The sequence below is a fragment of the Haliotis asinina genome, chromosome 3 (assembly GCF_037392515.1).
Source record: "Haliotis asinina isolate JCU_RB_2024 chromosome 3, JCU_Hal_asi_v2, whole genome shotgun sequence".
Lineage (NCBI taxonomy): Eukaryota > Metazoa > Mollusca > Gastropoda > Lepetellida > Haliotidae > Haliotis > Haliotis asinina.
The window spans coordinates 88,763,960-88,782,088 of NC_090282.1; the positions used below are offsets into that span (position 1 = coordinate 88,763,960).

At 40.9% G+C, this 18,129-nt stretch overlaps 1 protein-coding gene across 3 annotated transcripts in view; it reads right to left on the reverse strand.

Moving 5' to 3' along the window:
* Positions 1–273: 273 nt before the first annotated feature.
* The window catches only part of LOC137278710 (ankyrin repeat domain-containing protein 6-like), a 105,237-nt gene continuing 87,381 nt past the window's right edge, over positions 274–18,129 (reverse strand). For 2 of the 3 annotated variants that reach the window (XM_067811224.1, XM_067811226.1), the window contains exons 9-11: positions 16,706–16,804; positions 14,716–14,817; positions 274–1,312 (exon numbers count right to left, since the gene is read on the reverse strand). In XM_067811224.1, coding sequence (XP_067667325.1) covers positions 683–1,312; positions 14,716–14,817; positions 16,706–16,804 — 831 coding nt within the window. In that variant the 3' untranslated portion in view covers positions 274–682. The remainder of the gene's footprint in view (positions 1,313–14,715; positions 14,818–16,705; positions 16,805–18,129) is intronic. The other variant, XM_067811225.1, reaches the window with a different exon arrangement.

Below are 18,129 nucleotides of genomic sequence, written 5' to 3' on the forward strand. Positions count from 1 at the left end.
GCCACATCACCTAAAGCCTAACTGAGGTTTAGCACCCACTGCTTAACTCGGGGCTAGCTGACCCAGCCCCTAAAATTTAACTTTGGGATTGTTGAAAGACCATCACAACCACACCTCCGAAACAGCTGGGAGAAGTTGAGAAGTTTCCAGAGGTCCACATCTGTAAACTTTGGCTACCTTCCAGAGGACCACATGCCAAACCCAAGACTAGCTGTAAACTCTACATCACAAACCTTGTATGCAATTTGTTCAATGAAATCTTGAAGACACCCGAAACATTTTCACCACATGTATGTTTTATTAATCCAAATTTCAGAGACAATAAAACACTTAGGTTGGATAGTTGGATGAGTCACTCAGATTCATATCAATACCTGCAAATGAGTAAAAAGAGAGATCTACATTCCTTATATTGTACAAATGTCTAAAACTAGAAGTGTTCACTCAAAATATCACATATTCTTAAGCATGTAAAACATTATTTATATTCTTGAAACAAAATGAACATTATGTACAAGAAGCAATAAGTGACAGGATTTGGTTGAGTGATCATGTTGCAGGATGGCCGATTTGCCACGAAGGACATCTATCACAAAACTTGAATCGCATGATGTCAATTTTACAATGCATTTGTACTCAGCAGGTTTAGTAAAACAATGCTCCATTACACGCCTGTGACGTGTCATATCTTAGTTTCCCTTTTTTGCGTGTCTTGCTGGTCGTTTTTTTTATTATGATTCTCCATCTTACACTCTGGCACGATATGTAGGCCCTTTCCTTGTTGAGCAAAACCTTTTTCTGACTCTCCTTCCCCTTCCACAGAGACACATGTATCTTCATACATTTCCTCGATATCTCCTCTGCTGCATTTACTAACATCAACATGGATAGTTGAAATGTCTGGTCTTGAGGATCTTTGATGATCAGTACTTGGGAGTGATGCATTTTCAGCATTAGTATGACAAGGGTCTGGTCTTACAGCATTTTGATTATCACTGCCCAAAGTGTCTGGTCTCGGGGAATCTTGTGGGATGCTGTCTCCACCATCCAGTTTTGATGTCTTCATGTCTTCAGGCCTGTTCCCAGCCTGCCTGCATTTATCATGCCTTGCTGCTTGTTGTAGCTTCACTGTTGTCTGATTGATCTTTTCAATCAGAGAAGCAAGGTCACTCTGTTTTGATGGACTCAGAGGTGGTGAGAGTTGCCCTTTTTCAACTAGACCATGAGGCCCCAAATTGCTGGGTGAGTGGTTGAGGCTAGATGTACTACAAAAGCTTGTTTGTGAAAGGCGATGTGAGGAATCGGGGACATTCTGCAAAGAATGAGAAACTCATCTTTATGTACACAACAAAATCAAATTAACTGAAAGGGACAATGCAAAACACAACTTTGCAGATTCTGACAGAAACTGATGCATTAGAAATGCTACTTTCTTTGTTAAAAAATGTTCAACTTGATAACAATTTCTGTATGGAGCCTTATACCATTATCACTCTTGCTTGACAACACTATAAGTATCCACACTGAAATGAACTTGCATCATATGTAATAAAGAAGTTGTTATCCATACAAAATCTTACTTTCTTCTTATGCATCAACTTCTAATAATGCCAATCAAATAAATGTATATACAAAGCCAAAGTCTACACACAAACAGCCCTGAGTGTATCAGCAAAGGAACCAGCCAGTGCATGCCCATCCGCTCTGACTGGTATCCCAGCTGCTCATTTTTGAGAGTAGTAAACCGAAGTACAAGGTACTGCACCTTTGATTTGCAAATGGGGCGGTGGGGTAGCCTAATGGTTAAAGTGTTCGCTCGTCACGCCGAAGACCCGGGTTCGATTCCCCATATGGGTACAATGTGTGAAGCCCATTTTCTGGTGTCCCCCGCCGTGATATTGCTGGAATATTGCTAAAAAGCGGCGTAAAACTAAACTCACTCACTCACTCACTCACTGATTTGCAAATGTACGCTTATGATTTTGTGTATTTGTTTTTTTCACAATCAGCAGTGTATATTACATGTCAAGAATAAATGATAAATGTGGTATAAACATGTTCATTGTTTGGTTGCATCTAATCTTTAAGTATGCTCCATGATGACATGTCTGAATGTACCCTTTGCAGGAAAAGGAAGATGTATGTTTGTGTTTAAGGATTAGTGAAGCCTTATCATCTAGCCTCATGTAAGAATGTCGAGTTTTGATTGGTCCACGTGACTCTGATAAAATACCATGTACATCCATCACAATCCGCCAGTGCGAGTATAAAAGTCGTATACTCCTGCTGCAAAAGTCATATCGCCCTGCTACGCCTCGGTGACGATGCGAAGTGAGAAAAGCGTGCCTTCAATAACGAGTGGTGCATTGGTCAAACGATCAGCTGGTTTCAACATGGCAGCAAGTCGATTCGATGCGTGTTGTTTTGTTTTGATTTAGTGAAAACATTCAGATAGATAAATGAGTTATCACATCGTGTCTCGGGAAATATGGGGTTTTATCAGTCCTTCGTAAGGTTGTGAGAGAGGAACAGTTAGTATGTAGGAAGAGAGATATAATTTTAGTTTCCAATAAATTCAATATTTATAATTCATAGACTTTATCCTAAAAATCATGTAATATTTATGGTACATTTGATATTTTATACTTATCCTGACTCATACATTATTGCTTCTTCCTGATTTCTTCCAAGGTACAGTGGCAACCTCTGTTCTTTTCTTCTCTACTGGACAGTCTAAAAATAGCTCACCCAAATGGTTCTTCCCTTCATTAGCCACCATCCCATGTGATCACTAGCTAGGTGTCACTATCTCCAAAAATGCCCTACCATGATGACTGCAGCCAAACAGAGTATGAGAGGGGACGGTTGGGAGGGCCTTCAAGTCATGAGTCAGGATAAGTATAAAATATCAATTTTATAATAAAAAATACATATTTTCCTTATTTTGACTCATATACTATTGCTTCAATCTGACGGACAGGTGGGGGGTCAGTCACTTATTATGATCACTGTTTGACCCACCTCTGTGAACTCCTATCCAATCTTCTTTTCACACTATGTCTGTAGATGATGGACAAATTTTAAAAGAAGTGAATCCTAAGATTTTGCAGATTTTAAGATTCGCATGGAATTAGATACCTGATATCTTGAAGTCTATGTGATCATGGGCAAGTAAATATCAAATGGCTGGAACTGTCAACTGCTATGCCACAACTAACAGGCCAAACTGATGGATATTGGACACATCTGTACCAGTGTTCCTCCGGTACTGGTTTGCTAAGACAACATCCTTCCCTGATGTGTCTAAACGAAGCAGTTACCATGCAGGTCTAGGGTGAATGAATGGCTCTCACTTCATGACCCACTTCTGGACAGATCCTTTCCTACTGCTTTGTATGCCCCCAGGATTGCTGCTTTCAACCAGAAGGAGAATGTCGTTCTGGAAACGTCTGTAGTTGTACCAGGTGATAGAGGGATGATGAGTCTCTTAAATTCTCTTTTCACAGCAGGTAGATTCTCAAGGCTCTCACTGGGCATATGGACAGGTCCTGCATGTTGTCTGCTCTGAATTCAGAGCATCTAGGCTAGTGGATCTGCAACTGGTACGACAAAGTTCTATATCTGCTTCTTGAACATTGTCACAAGGAGGTCAACAAATGAGCAGCCCTGACCTTTTACTACAAGTACAGGGTGAGATTTATACTCAGTGTCTTTGTGGAATCATTAGTTGGCCCCACTTGTGAATGTCAGAGACATCCTTGGTGGTGATTTCTCTCAGGTAGTGGTTGGTACACAATACCATATCCGTCTTCCAGAAGCAGCCATCCATTATTGATGTGATCGAGTAGTTCCTTCGTAGAACGAGTGTAGACGCCAAGACTCAGACTTTGTGTGGATTGAATGCTTGTGGAGATAGTAGCCCTGCTAGGTAGGTCCTCAGTATAGCGACTCTCAACCATTCTGATATTGTAATTCTTGAAACTTCGTTAGAAATCTCTGTAGACAAAGGGAGGAATAGGCGCTTGAATTTTCTTGTCCTTGTTTTCATCCAGTGCAGGAAGATCTTCAATACTATGACTGGACACATGGATAAATCCTCCAGGCTGAGGATCGTTGATAGTCTGGGGATGTGGAACTGTCTATCTGGTAGACCAGGTTCTTGATTCTTTGCACCAAATTCCCATCAAAGTCCTACATGTGCTGCTGCATGATGTCTCGTGTCGAACCAAGTTCGTCCGAAGTCCCATGCATGTATCTCTGACATCTCAACAACAGTTGCAAAGATGAGAAAAAAAGGCATCTTCTCAGTAGCTCGAAGGTTGCTTGCTCTAAAGGCTTGTATGCATCACTGGTGAATTGTTCTAGTAATAAGTTGAGATCCCAAACAGATGCTTTGAAGTTCTTTTGCTGATCTTCCTGCTTAAAGTAGTGCATAAGAGCACATTTGTCAGCTTGATGCAGGTCTTCATTGTGACGACTGTGCTGATTGCTGTCATATATGTAGGTAGGGTCAAACTTTTCAGTCGCTTCATCTGCTGCAGGTGACATAGGTACTCCGCCACTTGAGGATGAGATGCTTTCACTGCTTTGAAGCTTTTCTGCCATGTGTAGAGTTGATCTGCCTAGAGCTAAGTGAGGTAATATCAAACAGGTGCACACATCTTCTGCTATGAAGATGTTGCTACCAGAAACTCGAGGATATGCAGCAAAGGTCCATGAACCATGACCACATTCTTCACACGGTGTTGTGCGCAGATTCTAGATATGTGACATCACCGGTGTTGCAGCAAATGATCATCGAGAAATTCTGTGCAGTAAATGATTTCTTTGTCAGCAATCGGCCTTGTCTATAACCTTGGTGTTCAGCTTGTCCCAGAGTTACACGAGTGAAGAAGTTTACAGATCACAGAGTGGAAGCGTGTGAAAACTTCGCCGCTCAATACTGACATAAGTAGGTTGTCCCCCTGGCAGGTGCATCTGCATTCTTCAACTCCTTGGACCTTATTGAAGATAATGTGGTTGTCATCTTGTACAGATTTTGTGATGACGTTACCACACTTCGTTGACATTGGCACTAGCTGATTGTAGTAATTGGTCTCAATGAAGTGTTGCAAACTCTTACCTGAAAATGTTATAAAAATATTCTTGAAGACTATAAAGGTTACTGAATTCGTGCACTGTTGACACCATCTTCTTCATGCAGGTAAATTTCATCTATCCAGTCTGCTATCTACATTATGTTCACAGCTGTATGCATGATGAAACTTCATCTGTGGAGCTTTCTTGGATGTTACCTAACATTGTTTGATTCTGGTGTGTGCCTCTTTCTTCAGTCACACATTGATCATGACTTCCCTCAAGTCATCCACGACTTCTGTGGGAACCTCTTCAATTCTAAAGATGGTAGTCTTCTGGGTAAGTAGCACTGAAAGGATCATCCTCTCTACCTCTTTACATGGGTTCTGGAACCTTGAGATCAGCACTCGCAGACTGCCATGGATTTTGTTAAGACGAAGAATAATTGTCTGGTCGTGGCATGAAGCTGCGCAATCTTCTTATTTTCTACTTTATAAGAAATGTTGTGACTCTTGCTGATTATCCAGGTCCGGCGCTTCCATGAATGCCTTATGTGGTGCAGAGGAATTCTTTGTGCATTAAATGCTGTGGGCAATTTAATGTGTTGACTTTATTACCACAGGGGAGTGTATTGCTTAGAAAAAGTGTTAGAAAGACATATAGGTGTATAGACCCTGCCCTAGTACTATACAAAAAGAAAAGAGATGTAATGACGAAACCACCCCCTCCTCAGTCAAAGTTAGATTTCAGCATGTAAAATATTTTAAAGCCCCATTGAGGCCTACTGATTGAAAGATTTCCCTACAAAATGAACAACAAATGGTTAGAATCAGATCATTACAAAAGTTATACCAAGACAGCAAAAACTCACCTTTTACAGTTGTTTATGAATTCCAGCCATATTGAAAGCACCTATGTAGGGCTAGATTCGATTGGCAGCAGTGTAACACAGGTCTGAAAACATATTGCAACACCTACATATCAATTTCTCAACAGTAAGCAGGCATTTTCTCCAAAATAATGGCAATCACACGACACCTATATGTCTTTCTAACACTGTTTCTAAGTGATACACATTTCTGTGGAATCTTGGGGGGGATCGTGGTGGCGCTGTAGCTGCCCCTACAGGGTACCTGACGTCTGCATAGATGATGAGTAATCTGCTGTGCTGTTGAAGATGCTAGAGACACAGATCTAATTGATGGCGATCACTGTGATGCTCTGCTGATGACTGTGACTTCTGGCAACTGTGACGAAGCTGCGGTCATGTTGACTCTTGGTACCTGATATCTGTGTTGATGCTGTGGCTTCATCTGTGATTTAATACAACTGAAATGAAGCTATGCCGATGCTGACTCTGGTATCTGACATCTATGTTGCTGGAGAGAGATGTTCAACCTCTGAAGAATTGTCGTGGTTGCCGAAGACATTGATCTTGCTCTGAAGATGAGCTGCAACAACACACTGGTAACTGGAACTTCAGACAGCAAAATAAACAGGTCAGCAAGAACGCCTGCTTCAGAAGGAGGCACAGTGTCCTGATAAAATAACCTCTGATACTAGTTGGCGTGAGATGACTTTGACGAGGTTCTGGATGCAGATGACTTCTTCAAAGGACTGCAGTGACAACTTTTGTCATGACAGACCTCTACTATGACTTGGCTAAGTTGTAATCTGTGACGAAGACCTGTTCCTGCAACGTCTTTGGCTATTTACTTTAAGAAGAACTTCAGGAACAAGTAGCAACACACGCTTATGGACAATATATACAGGTTTATGACCCGTGACATGTAAGGACCTCCTCACTCAGTTTGTGTTACATCTATAGATGAAAAACAAATAAGTATTACCTTGGTAAATTAACACAATGTCTGAAACGAGGACTGAACAACATGGATTAAAGGACAACTGGCATAGGAGGTGAGGATCAGCCACTGATAACTGATACCTGCAAACAAATAAACAAATTTATTTGCCTGACCATCCGCTAGATCGAGGAAGGAGAGAATGGCAAGCATTGCTGATCAGGTGACTGTTTGCACAGGAAAAGGCAACTTATGGGTCAGCGAACTTTTACATCCTCTTCAGGGAACTACAATAGGTTCAAGTGTTCCACTGTCATTTGCATAGAGGAAGGAGAATAGCTTAGGAAGTCAGGATAAAGACAAAAATTCATCCTTCTTTTCCAAGATAATTCTGAAAGAAGGGCATGTGAGGATGAAGGACCATCTGTCAAAATATTTTCTGCTTGAGGAATTCCAGTCAGCATGTCAGCAATACTATAGTATGGAGACTGCCCTACTGCAGATAATGAATGAGCTTCCTTGTTCTGTTGGTGATGGTAGCGTTGCTGCTTCAGTGTTGTTGGATCTCTCAGAGGTCTCTGACAGTTGAAGACCACATACTCTTCTCTAGGGCGATCTTACCTGTCTGACCAAGAGCAATCTGTTGTCGTTGGTAGGGAGAGATCAAAAGATGCTGTATAACCAGGACATTTAGAGTTAAAAAGTTTATAAAACATTTGATAAATTACATAAGGAGAAATTGAAGTCAAGTTAGGAACGGTCAAAGTACTGGAAAAGTGCATTGACCAAGTAATCAAATTTTATGGATTCACTTTTCTTGGGGGAAATGGCAATTTCTCTGAACTGACATAAACTAGGACCTTGTGATTCTACATGTTTAGGCGAATGGACATTCGGATACTAATGGTCAGTGTGTCAATAAAAGGGACACAAAAGGGTTCTGAAATAATTTGTTTAAGTATCTTCTGGCGCCTACCAGTCTGAAAAATTATTTGACATTTTGTCAGATATGTCAATGTTTGGTTGATGAATGGTTAAAAGTTGATTAACAAAGATATTTTATACTGTAAGAATTTGATGTTACCGATAAAGTCTCGGAAAGGGACTAATGAAAGTAACTAATTATTAAGATTGGGTATGAGTCATTTTTTTATGACGTAGGACATTATTTCGGGGGGGAGGAGCCTAAATTGTCATGACTTCTATTTTGTTAGTTGTCCTGTGAGTGGTGCGCGATTCTGGGCCCCACTGTTGACTTGAGAGGTTCTCTCTGTATATTGAGATGAACTTCAGATGAACTTATAGTATCAGAAGTTGTGCAAGAAACCAACAAGTTCTTCCAGGACATTGTAAACTAATGTTGTGCTTAGACCAGAAACTAGGAAATATTCGAGGACCTTTGTTTGTGAAAAACAATACCAAAAATAAAATGACTTGAATGCCAAACTGGACTTATCCTTGAGTTTACCATCTAGCTACATCATCCCCAAACAAAGAGTGGAGGAAATACAGATTGCCTAGGGAGAAGGGTATAACACCCGACACCCTCAGGTAACAGCTGTAATCACATGTGATATGCCCCAAAGATCACTCCTTGGTCCAGTCCTGTTTGTGTTGTATACTGGGTATGTTGGAAAGATTACTACAGACCACACAGTTTCTCTCCATACCAATGCTAACACAAATTGTAATTGTAACACAAATAGGTTGCGCAGCATAGAGAAAATGACCAGTCTTCTTATATGCAAGCAAAGCAAGAAAAAGGTTGGCAATGTACTATCCTCTCTTCAGTTCGAAAAATATTTTTAAGGTCAAAATAAAATATCACCACCATCAAAAGTAAATACCCATTTCTTCAATGGGTTGTGCTTTCACATTTCCAACCCAATGTTGATCATTTACTCTTGCTTGAAACATTATTTATTCAACGTTTTAACTTGTGGTATATCAGACCGTTCCTCACCTCCATTCTCCCTTCCACTTCTGGTTCAACGGAGTGAAGGAACAGGAGGGTATTATTCCATATGGAATACTTACAGTTACCTCCCCTGCTTCATTCACCCATTACGCCAGAAGTGTTTTTATGTAGAATCAGTGTTACGAAAATACTAACAATAGTGATGACAGAAATGACAAATAAACTCAAACAGGTTCATGATAAAATTAGGCAATATGGTATTTCTTTTTAATTTCTGCTTATTCTTGTTCCATCACTCCATTCAAATGGAGCTGGCAGGGGTAATGGAGGTGAAGGACGGCGCTTAAAATGTTTAATAAAACATATTTCACTTGAGCCATTATCAAATATGGGGGTTGAAATCTGAAACCACAACCAAGTGAGGAAATAGGAGTGTACCTTTGATGGTGGTAACAGATTTTGACATGAAAAGTATTTTTCAAATCGAAGCGAGGGAAGTACGCTGCCAACCTTTGCTTGCTTCGCTCGCATATAAGAAGACTTGTCATATTCTCTATGCTGAACTGTTCCATTTGCGCTACAGTTTGCCTGTGGTTGAAAACACCCACTTCAGATCTTTCCATATCTCTTCACTGCATATCTGAATGTGCTGGATCACAACAAATATCCTTTTTCTGTTGTCATTAAGACAACAGAAAAAGGAAGCAGTTCTCATTGGTACAAAGCAACAACTTAACAAAGTCAAAAACAACTTATTTACGACTGCAAAAGCAGATGTAAATTTCTTTGATGTTGTTAAGGATTTGGGTGTCCACATAGACTCTCTCTTGATAGCTGAACAGACTCTGCTACTTTCACCTGAGATACATTGGTAACATTCGGTGATACCTGCTGCAATGGAAGCCCTTCTTCAAGCGAGTTTTACATCGAGTCTTGAATACTGCAACAGCATCCTTTCAGGCCTCAGTTCTAACCTCCTTGATAAGCTTCAAAAGATCCAAAACACTTGCGCCTGCATCATCAGCAAGACTTCTATATGTTCCCATAAAACAATCATGTTTAAATGGATTCATTCTGACGGAATATCCCTGAATGTTACTAATCAAGTGTACAGATACATATACACTCATAGTCACAGTTGTCAACCACAAGTCATGTATGATTTATCGCCACTAGGAAATATTACAGTTCACAGTTTATTTAATGTTCAACAGTCACTGATGTCTTCGCAATCTGGGGATGTCAAAGGTCATAAGACATGCCATGTTTACATTATCAAGTTACAGTCTCTCCTGAGGGTTTCTTACACGGGGTTTATTGGAATCGTCTCACTCCAAGACGTATGTTTTTCAGTGGAAGCTATAATTGGGATTTAGCTTCATTCTAACTAGTATCACATTTTGACATTGTCATTCATTCCGGGTCTTGTGACTTCGGGAATGTGTTGTTGACATTATCTGGATTCACTTCTGGCTGTTGCAAGTTCATATACTTTCAAGGTTTGAAGTTTACTGTACAGTTAATTCATTTAACAACAAAGATACAGTATTGCAAGGCTGATACAGCCATGAGTACACAGGATGATGAGCAAGGTATCCAGTCCAGATGACAGTCGGTATTGTTTTATTAAGCTAAAACGAGCAAGTTATACAAAGTCACAAGTCAATTCCACAATACAAATTTGGAATACAATGCACACGCGACAAAACCTAAGGCAATGGGTCACAAAATATATAGCAAACTCACCTAAGTCTTGATCACACAGACAGTGAGTGACGGTTATGCAGAATTTAACACAGTGAACAGTCAGGCAGCAGTTATGCAGATCAAGCATTGACGCAGAGGCAGAATTATGTACTATAGTAAATGTGTATAACCATGTCCCTCTAACATGGCAACTAGCCTTTATATATACATTCAGTCATTTCCTGAAAGTTTGAGCACATATGACCACTGCCACTAACTTGGAATGCTCTAGAACAGTCTCCCGGAAGTCAACAAATAGAAAGCCAAGGGCAGATAACTCCAAAGTACTGCCTTAGAGGCATGCTGCTTAAATATTCTCTGTAGGAAATGTGACCCATAATAACTAACACTAAAACCCTAAATATCCTTACCCAATTACAACTACCATAATAATAATTAATAACAACTCAAATCACAGAAAATACACTCTCGTAACAGCTTGATTTTCTGTACAACTTGAGGCAGTAGTATTGGAGGCAGAAACACGTACGCGTTTAGTCCCTCCCTGAGAGTGTCTGTAGCCCAGGCTTGTGGATCTGGTATTGAAGACACAGATGTCTGTAATTGTTTGGTGAACTTGGCCACAAACATGTCTATTATCGGGGATCCTAATGTCTTTTTTATGAACCAAAATGCCTCTGGATGTATCATGCATTCTGTTGGAAACTGCTGTAGTGGTTGTGACAGAGCATCGGCTATGACACCCTTTTCTCCTTGAATGTGGCATGCCTTCATGAAGATGTTTAACGTTTTGACAATGCTGTACAGGTGAAATGTGAGCTGTAACAAACTTGGTGACCTTGTTGAACCCTGTTTGTTGATGTAGAAAGCTACTGTGGAGTTGTCTGTGTGAACTCTGAGCTTGGCATTCTTGAGAAGGCTTGACCAGTGTTGTATAGCGCTGATCACTGCTTTCATCTCTAAGAGACTGATGTGTAGAGCTTGATCTTTTCTTGACCACTTCCCCAAAGGTACTTTGCTGTCGAGGTGAACATCGAGAGATGCATCTCCTCACAGATGAATGCTGCAGTCCGTCTCTGTTAGTTACCTTGCCCCGCTGTCATTACCTCTGTGCATCCACCAAAGCAGATATTCCTTGAGACAATCTGGTAGAATGGTATTGTTCAGGTGATTGTTGACAAATCTCTGTAACAAGCGTACAGTAATCTCCCCCTGCAAGTCATGTCTTGGGCTGACATCAGTAGATCAAGAAAACACAGCCAACTGTGCAGTGTCAATGGAGAGAGTATTGCTTATGGTATCAAGGCTTAAACCATATCACATCAAACTTCCGGTAGGAAGATGTCATTCATGCAGAATACTCGTTGCTGCCAAAGTGCTCCAATCAACTGATAACTTATGTAAACAGTCATATGGCTGTGGTAGAATCAACTATGCATATGCTTCAACTGTAATGAAGATGTTGTTACCAGAATCTCGGCAATATGCAGTGCTGCATCAATCATCGACTTCAAATCAAGCATGATGCGACCCATTATAGCTGACTTTATTGCGATGGAGACTGGCTGCCACGCGCCAAAACTATGTGTTGCTTGTTGCTGCAAGTCCCAGATATATATCCTTTCAACTTCTAGTACTTTTTTGGTTAAGTCCCATTCGGGATATGAACCCGCACCATCAGAGTCAGGCACCTAATTGCCAGCACACAAAGTCAGCCGCCTAGCCCGTTCAGTCACTGCGACTTTAAACTGCTAACAGGAGACCTCTATGACCCACGAAGATAGTCGAACAATGCTATACACTGCTATGTGGACTGTAAATCTGTAAATGAAGCCTTTCCCATGTTGACAGTATAGGTCTGTAGATGACTTCCCGATATGTGAACTGTGACCGAGTTCGATGGGAACAATGGACAAGTCAGATTCCAGAAAATGACATCACCAGTGTTGCAGTCAAATGATCATCGTGGAATCGTGTGCTGTCACTCATTTTGTTCGCCAACACTCTGACTTCTCTGTAATCTTACTATTTGGCTTGTTACAGAGTTATACGAGTGAACATGTGTATATGTGGCTCAATGGAAGCGTGCACAAAACCTTCACTGTATAGTATGGATATAATAAGACAGTTGTGTCTGTTCTTCCACTTTTTAATTTTTATTGAAAATACTGCAGTTGCCATCAAATAGAGATGATGTGATGAGGTTTCCACGCTTCCTTAATGTTGTTACTGGGTAACTGTAGAAACCAGTCTCACTGAAGTGCCGTAAAATCCTCTTCAAGAACCAAATTATGTTGTAATGCACAAGAAGGTGACTGCAGAGATGATATCTTCACTGAAACGACTATACATGAAAGACTGTTAGTCTGATCTTAGGCTAGTGATGACTGCCAAACTGTCCCCTTGATCTATATGTAGCTGCAATCTTGTGAAGATGACATAATATTCCTTGAAGGATAACTTTGTGTACTGTTTCTGCCATGTATGAATGTTGCATTTGCAACAGTCCTGTGAGGAGGATCAAACTTTCACTGAAAACACTAAGGTGCAGTCTACAACTTCCTGAAACTGTAATTTCGTGGAACCTCCCTAGATGACTGCACTTGCTTTTGTGGAATGTGCCTTTGTGGAACCTGAATATGTAAAACTAGCTGCATTCCTAGAATCTGTGTTTCTGGCGTCCTCCTGACTTCTAATAGTTGAGATGACTAACCAATGTGAACGTTCGTGCCGGTCCTCTTCTTCATCTGAGAGATCATTCATGTGTGCATGGGTGACTACTGTATGAAGCCTGATGATAGGAATTCATTTGCACAGGCCTGCGTGCAAGTGAATGATCTTGATAAATTTCCCTCGAAGAGTTTGAATGCCTTCATGCAGGCTGGTCTCATGATGATGAGTTTTGGTGATAACCCCTGTGTGCAAGATAGAGACAATCCTCCTGGTCCGACGATGACTAATCATGCCTGCAGCATCTGTATGGGACTGAGCAGCAGTCTGCTCCATGTTTGTATGGAGAAACCCTATGGTGTTGATTTCTGGTGATAGTTGAATCTTCCTGGATGGTAGCAATGGCCGAGCTAGCGTTTTTGGCAGACTGTAAACTTCTACTGGCATGCAGTGAAGCTTTAGGCTGTGCACTTGCGCGTAGATGTCTGCGCATGTCTTCGTGCAGGTCTTCATCTTCAACTAGTCACTGAGCTTCAGATCGGCCTTCACTCAAGTCTTCGTGCTGGTCATCATGAAGATCTTCTTGAAGACTGTAAACTTGGTCCGAGTGCACCGAAGTAGCTGCTGTGCTGCAGCGCAGGGATGCTCATATCAGAGTTGAAGACTTGAAGATTTGGCCAAGCTTTGCTCCATCATCTTCTCGGGAAACTGTTTGATATAAACAGGCCCGTGTCAAAGTTCTCGGTAATAGTTGAGGTTTTTTTTGTTTTTTCTTCAAACAAAGGATACAACAGGAGCTGAAAGAGCAAACCTTAGCGCCAAAAGGACATTATACATGCGGATCAACAGTAGACAACCAGTACTTACAACCCAAGTTTTCATCAAATGTTAGCACACATACAATGATGAAATACAACATAACTAACTAGAAAATACGCACATTTTGGTAAGAAGTGTGCTACATAATGTAAATATAAAGACCAAAACCCAGATACAGCTGAAATTAACATGATATAAGGTAGAAACTAGAAGGATATGGCGCTGTATTGTGACCCGGGTGCCCTCACATCCGTCCTCTAGGGCGATGAAGGAGAGAGTGTGGCCGGTCATGTGATTGATTTGCACGCCAATGTATGGGCTACTGGGAGGCTACTTGTGGGTGAGTGTTAATTTTACGTCCTTTTCATTCAATGAACTTCAAGGATTTCAAGTGCTCCACTATGTTCGCATAGAAGAAGGAGACAAGCATAGTAAGCATGAGTCAGGATAAGGAAAACTTTCTAATAAATGGTTGTATGCTAATCAGATGGCCATAAAAGTCTGTAAGTTTGTAAATGCATCTGCATAATTCCATTCAATCATGTCATTTAAATCAAAGTTAAATTTCATTCCAAGTAATTTAAATGTCTTCTGATCTATTTCTGTGCACTGTATTAACACAAAGATTTGAAATGTACCTCACTGTTAAATATCTACAGTGTACAAGATCAAAGAAAGATCAAAGTGTACATTGGGCCTTGTGTGTCTGAAATTCCTAACCTGTTTTTCTAAAGCCTTCAGTTCCTCATACATGTTGGCAGCATTGTGCAGGATTTCCTTCAAGTCCTCAGTTCTGGCACGGTCTGCAGCAAGTTCTCCTCTCTGAGGAACAATATGACAGTCAGACGTATTCAGCTGATAATCTGATAATGTAAACTGTAATAAAATCTGTTGCCACTGATTGTTTTTAATAACAATCTGTGCTTGATTACACTAAACACCAGAATGGATACAGTAGTTAGAGCATAACAGGAACTGGAAGTTGTGGTCAGGGTCAGGGCCAGGGTCACTGCTGATTAAAAGCAGACTATGATAGAATCAGGGCTACTTGTAGACTCACAGCAGTCACTAGGTACATGGGATAGCATCAGGGTTACTTGTAGACTCACAACAGTCACTAGGTACATGGGATAGCATCAGGGTTATTTGTAGACTCACAGCAGTCACTAGGTACATGGGATAGCATCAGGGTTACTTGTAGACTCACAACTGAGTCACTAGGTACATGGGATAGCATCAGGGTTACTTGTAGACTCACAGCAGTCACTAGGTACATGGGATAGCATCAGGGTTACTTGTAGACTCACAACAGTCACTAGGTACAAGGGATAGCATCAGGGTTATTTGTAGACTAACAGCAGTCACTAGGTACACGGGATAGCATCAGGGTTACTTGTAGACTCACAACTGAGTCACTAGGTACATGGGATAGCATCAGGGCTACTTGTAGACTCACAGCAGTCACTAGGTACATGGGATAGCATCAGGGTTACTTGTAGACTCACAGCAGTCACTAGGTACATGGGATAGCATCAGGGTTACTTGTAGACTCACAACAGTCACTAGGTACATGGGATAGCATCAGGGTTATTTGTAGACACAACAGTCACTAGGTACATGGGATAGCATCAGGGTTACTTGTAGACTCACAACAGTCACTAGGTACATGGGATAGCATCAGGGTTACTTGTAGACTCACAACAGTCACTAGGTACATGGGATAGCATCAGGGTTACTTGTAGACTCACAGCAGTCACTAGGTACATGGGATAGCATCAGGGTTACTTGTAGACTCACAGCAGTCACTAGGTACATGGGATAGCATCAGGGTTACTTGTAGACTCACAACAGTCACTAGGTACATGGGATAGCATCAGGGTTACTTGTAGACTCACAGCAGTCACTAGGTACATGGGATAGCATCAGGGTTATTTGTAGACACAACAGTCACTAGGTACATGGGATAGCATCAGGGTTACTTGTAGACTCACAACAGTCACTAGGTACATGGGATAGCATCAGGGTTACTTGTAGACTCACAACAGTCACTAGGTACATGGGATAGCATCAGGGTTACTTGTAGACTCACAGCAGTCACTAGGTACATGGGATAGCATCAGGGTTACTTGTAGACTCACAACAGTCACTAGGTACATGGGATAGCATCAGGGCTACTTGTAGACTCACAACAGTCACTAGGTACATGGGATAGCATCAGGGTTACTTGTAGACTCACAGCAGTCACTAGGTACATGGGATAGCATCAGGGTTACTTGTAGACTCACTGCAGTCACTAGGTACACTGAGAAAAATAAGCGTTACTTTTTGGCTCATACCAGCTACTAGGTAAATGGGATAGGATCTGGGTTAGTTGTTGACTCACAGCAATCACTAGTTACATGGACAATGTCAGTATGCAAAATAGTTGCTATTTTGCACACTAGGTAATGTGATGTTGACTGGTATTAAGAGTACTAGATCATACGGTTATGGGTCTGGATTTGATACAAGAGTATTATTTTCATTCTTTAGATAAGGTTGCATACCTTGTTGGATAACAGTTGATTTGGGTTAGACTTTCCATTCCTTTTTTCATGTCGTTTGATGTGGTTTCTTTTTTCCATAAAGTTGGTAGTGTTACTTACACTTCCTTTGTGCATAGCTTCAGTAGAGGTACTTGCATGTTCTTTTCTCCAGGAGAGATACTTACCGTTCCTTTCCTTGTGGGGTCAGCACCGGCCTCAAGTAGGATGTACACTAATTCCTCTTGACCACGGTCAGCTGCCCAATGAAGTGATGTCCACCAGTTCTAAAGTACATATCATAACAGTGTCATACAGTCTCCTGAATACACAGAGGGACATTCCTAAACAGAGGTTCAATCAGTCAGTGAACAGTCATTTCAGATCTCTCTGACCAAAAGAATGTAGACCATGAAGAAATCTTGCTGTACAGTCTCTGTTGTCCTCTCTGATGTAATGTAGATATCTGTTTTGTATAGTGGGAGACCGAGTCCCTCTTATGCATTTTGGTTTCTGTTGGCTTTAGTAGTTCCCTCATCCTTGTGGTTTGGTTGACTGTCAGCATTGCATACTATAGAAAGGATCACTAAAACTATGTTCTCATGGTACGTTGGATGCTATTATATTCAGTGATGGAAATAATTTTTCAGCTCAACCTGACAGCTGGGCTGGTGGCCCATAAATGTTGGCTGCCCATCTTGATAGTTGCCTGCCCACCTTTAAGTAACCCTGATTGGTTCTTAATGAACCATGTGACTACAGATATCCAATCATAGCGTAGCTTACCAAGCCAGCTAGTTTTAGTGTCCTATTGCTATCTTCACTGGCTGAAGAGTTGTCCATGTATAATCATGGAATATACTCGTAACTTTCATTCATCTTTCTTAAGTCAACATATGACATGACAATTAAAATGGAATGATCGTCCTGAGAGCGAACTGAAAGTAGGTCAACCTCAAAAGTTTCAGCCAGACAATCGGGCTGGTGGAGAGAATTTCCTGGCAGCCTAACTCAAAATTTACCGGCCACGGGCAGTCGGGCAGGCCGTTGTTTCAATCACTGATTATATTAGAGAACTGTCCTTTCATATGTACACAGGATGTTGTTTGTTTTGTGACATACAGAGGTTCTTTTAAATTAATCTAGACATCCACTGTTGGATGACAGCTTAGGTTAATATCTCCGTCCACTTTATGTTATCTAAATATGTGTGATGGAATGACTAGGCAGTCTAAGTAAATATAGTCTCAGTATTGCTTGTTACATTCTGCTAAGTCTAAAATACCCTGTTGGGAGGTCGCACCATACGTAGCCTTTAAGACTGACCAATGAGAACACAGCTTACCAAATCATGAAAGTGGACATTCACCCATATCTTTTGAGCTTCTTATATCTTTAAAACGATTCTTTAAAACGATTTTCCATACAGTGGTCGTGCCCATGTTTTGTCAATTTTCATGAAAATATTGGCAAATGGTAACCAAGTCATCAGAAAGCCGTCAGCATATATAGTATATACTGAAGGTCACTTATTTGTAATTCATGTAGATTTTCATTTCTTGAGAAAAAATGTGTCAGCGACTAGGGAATTTTGTAAGTCCCGCTAAACCCT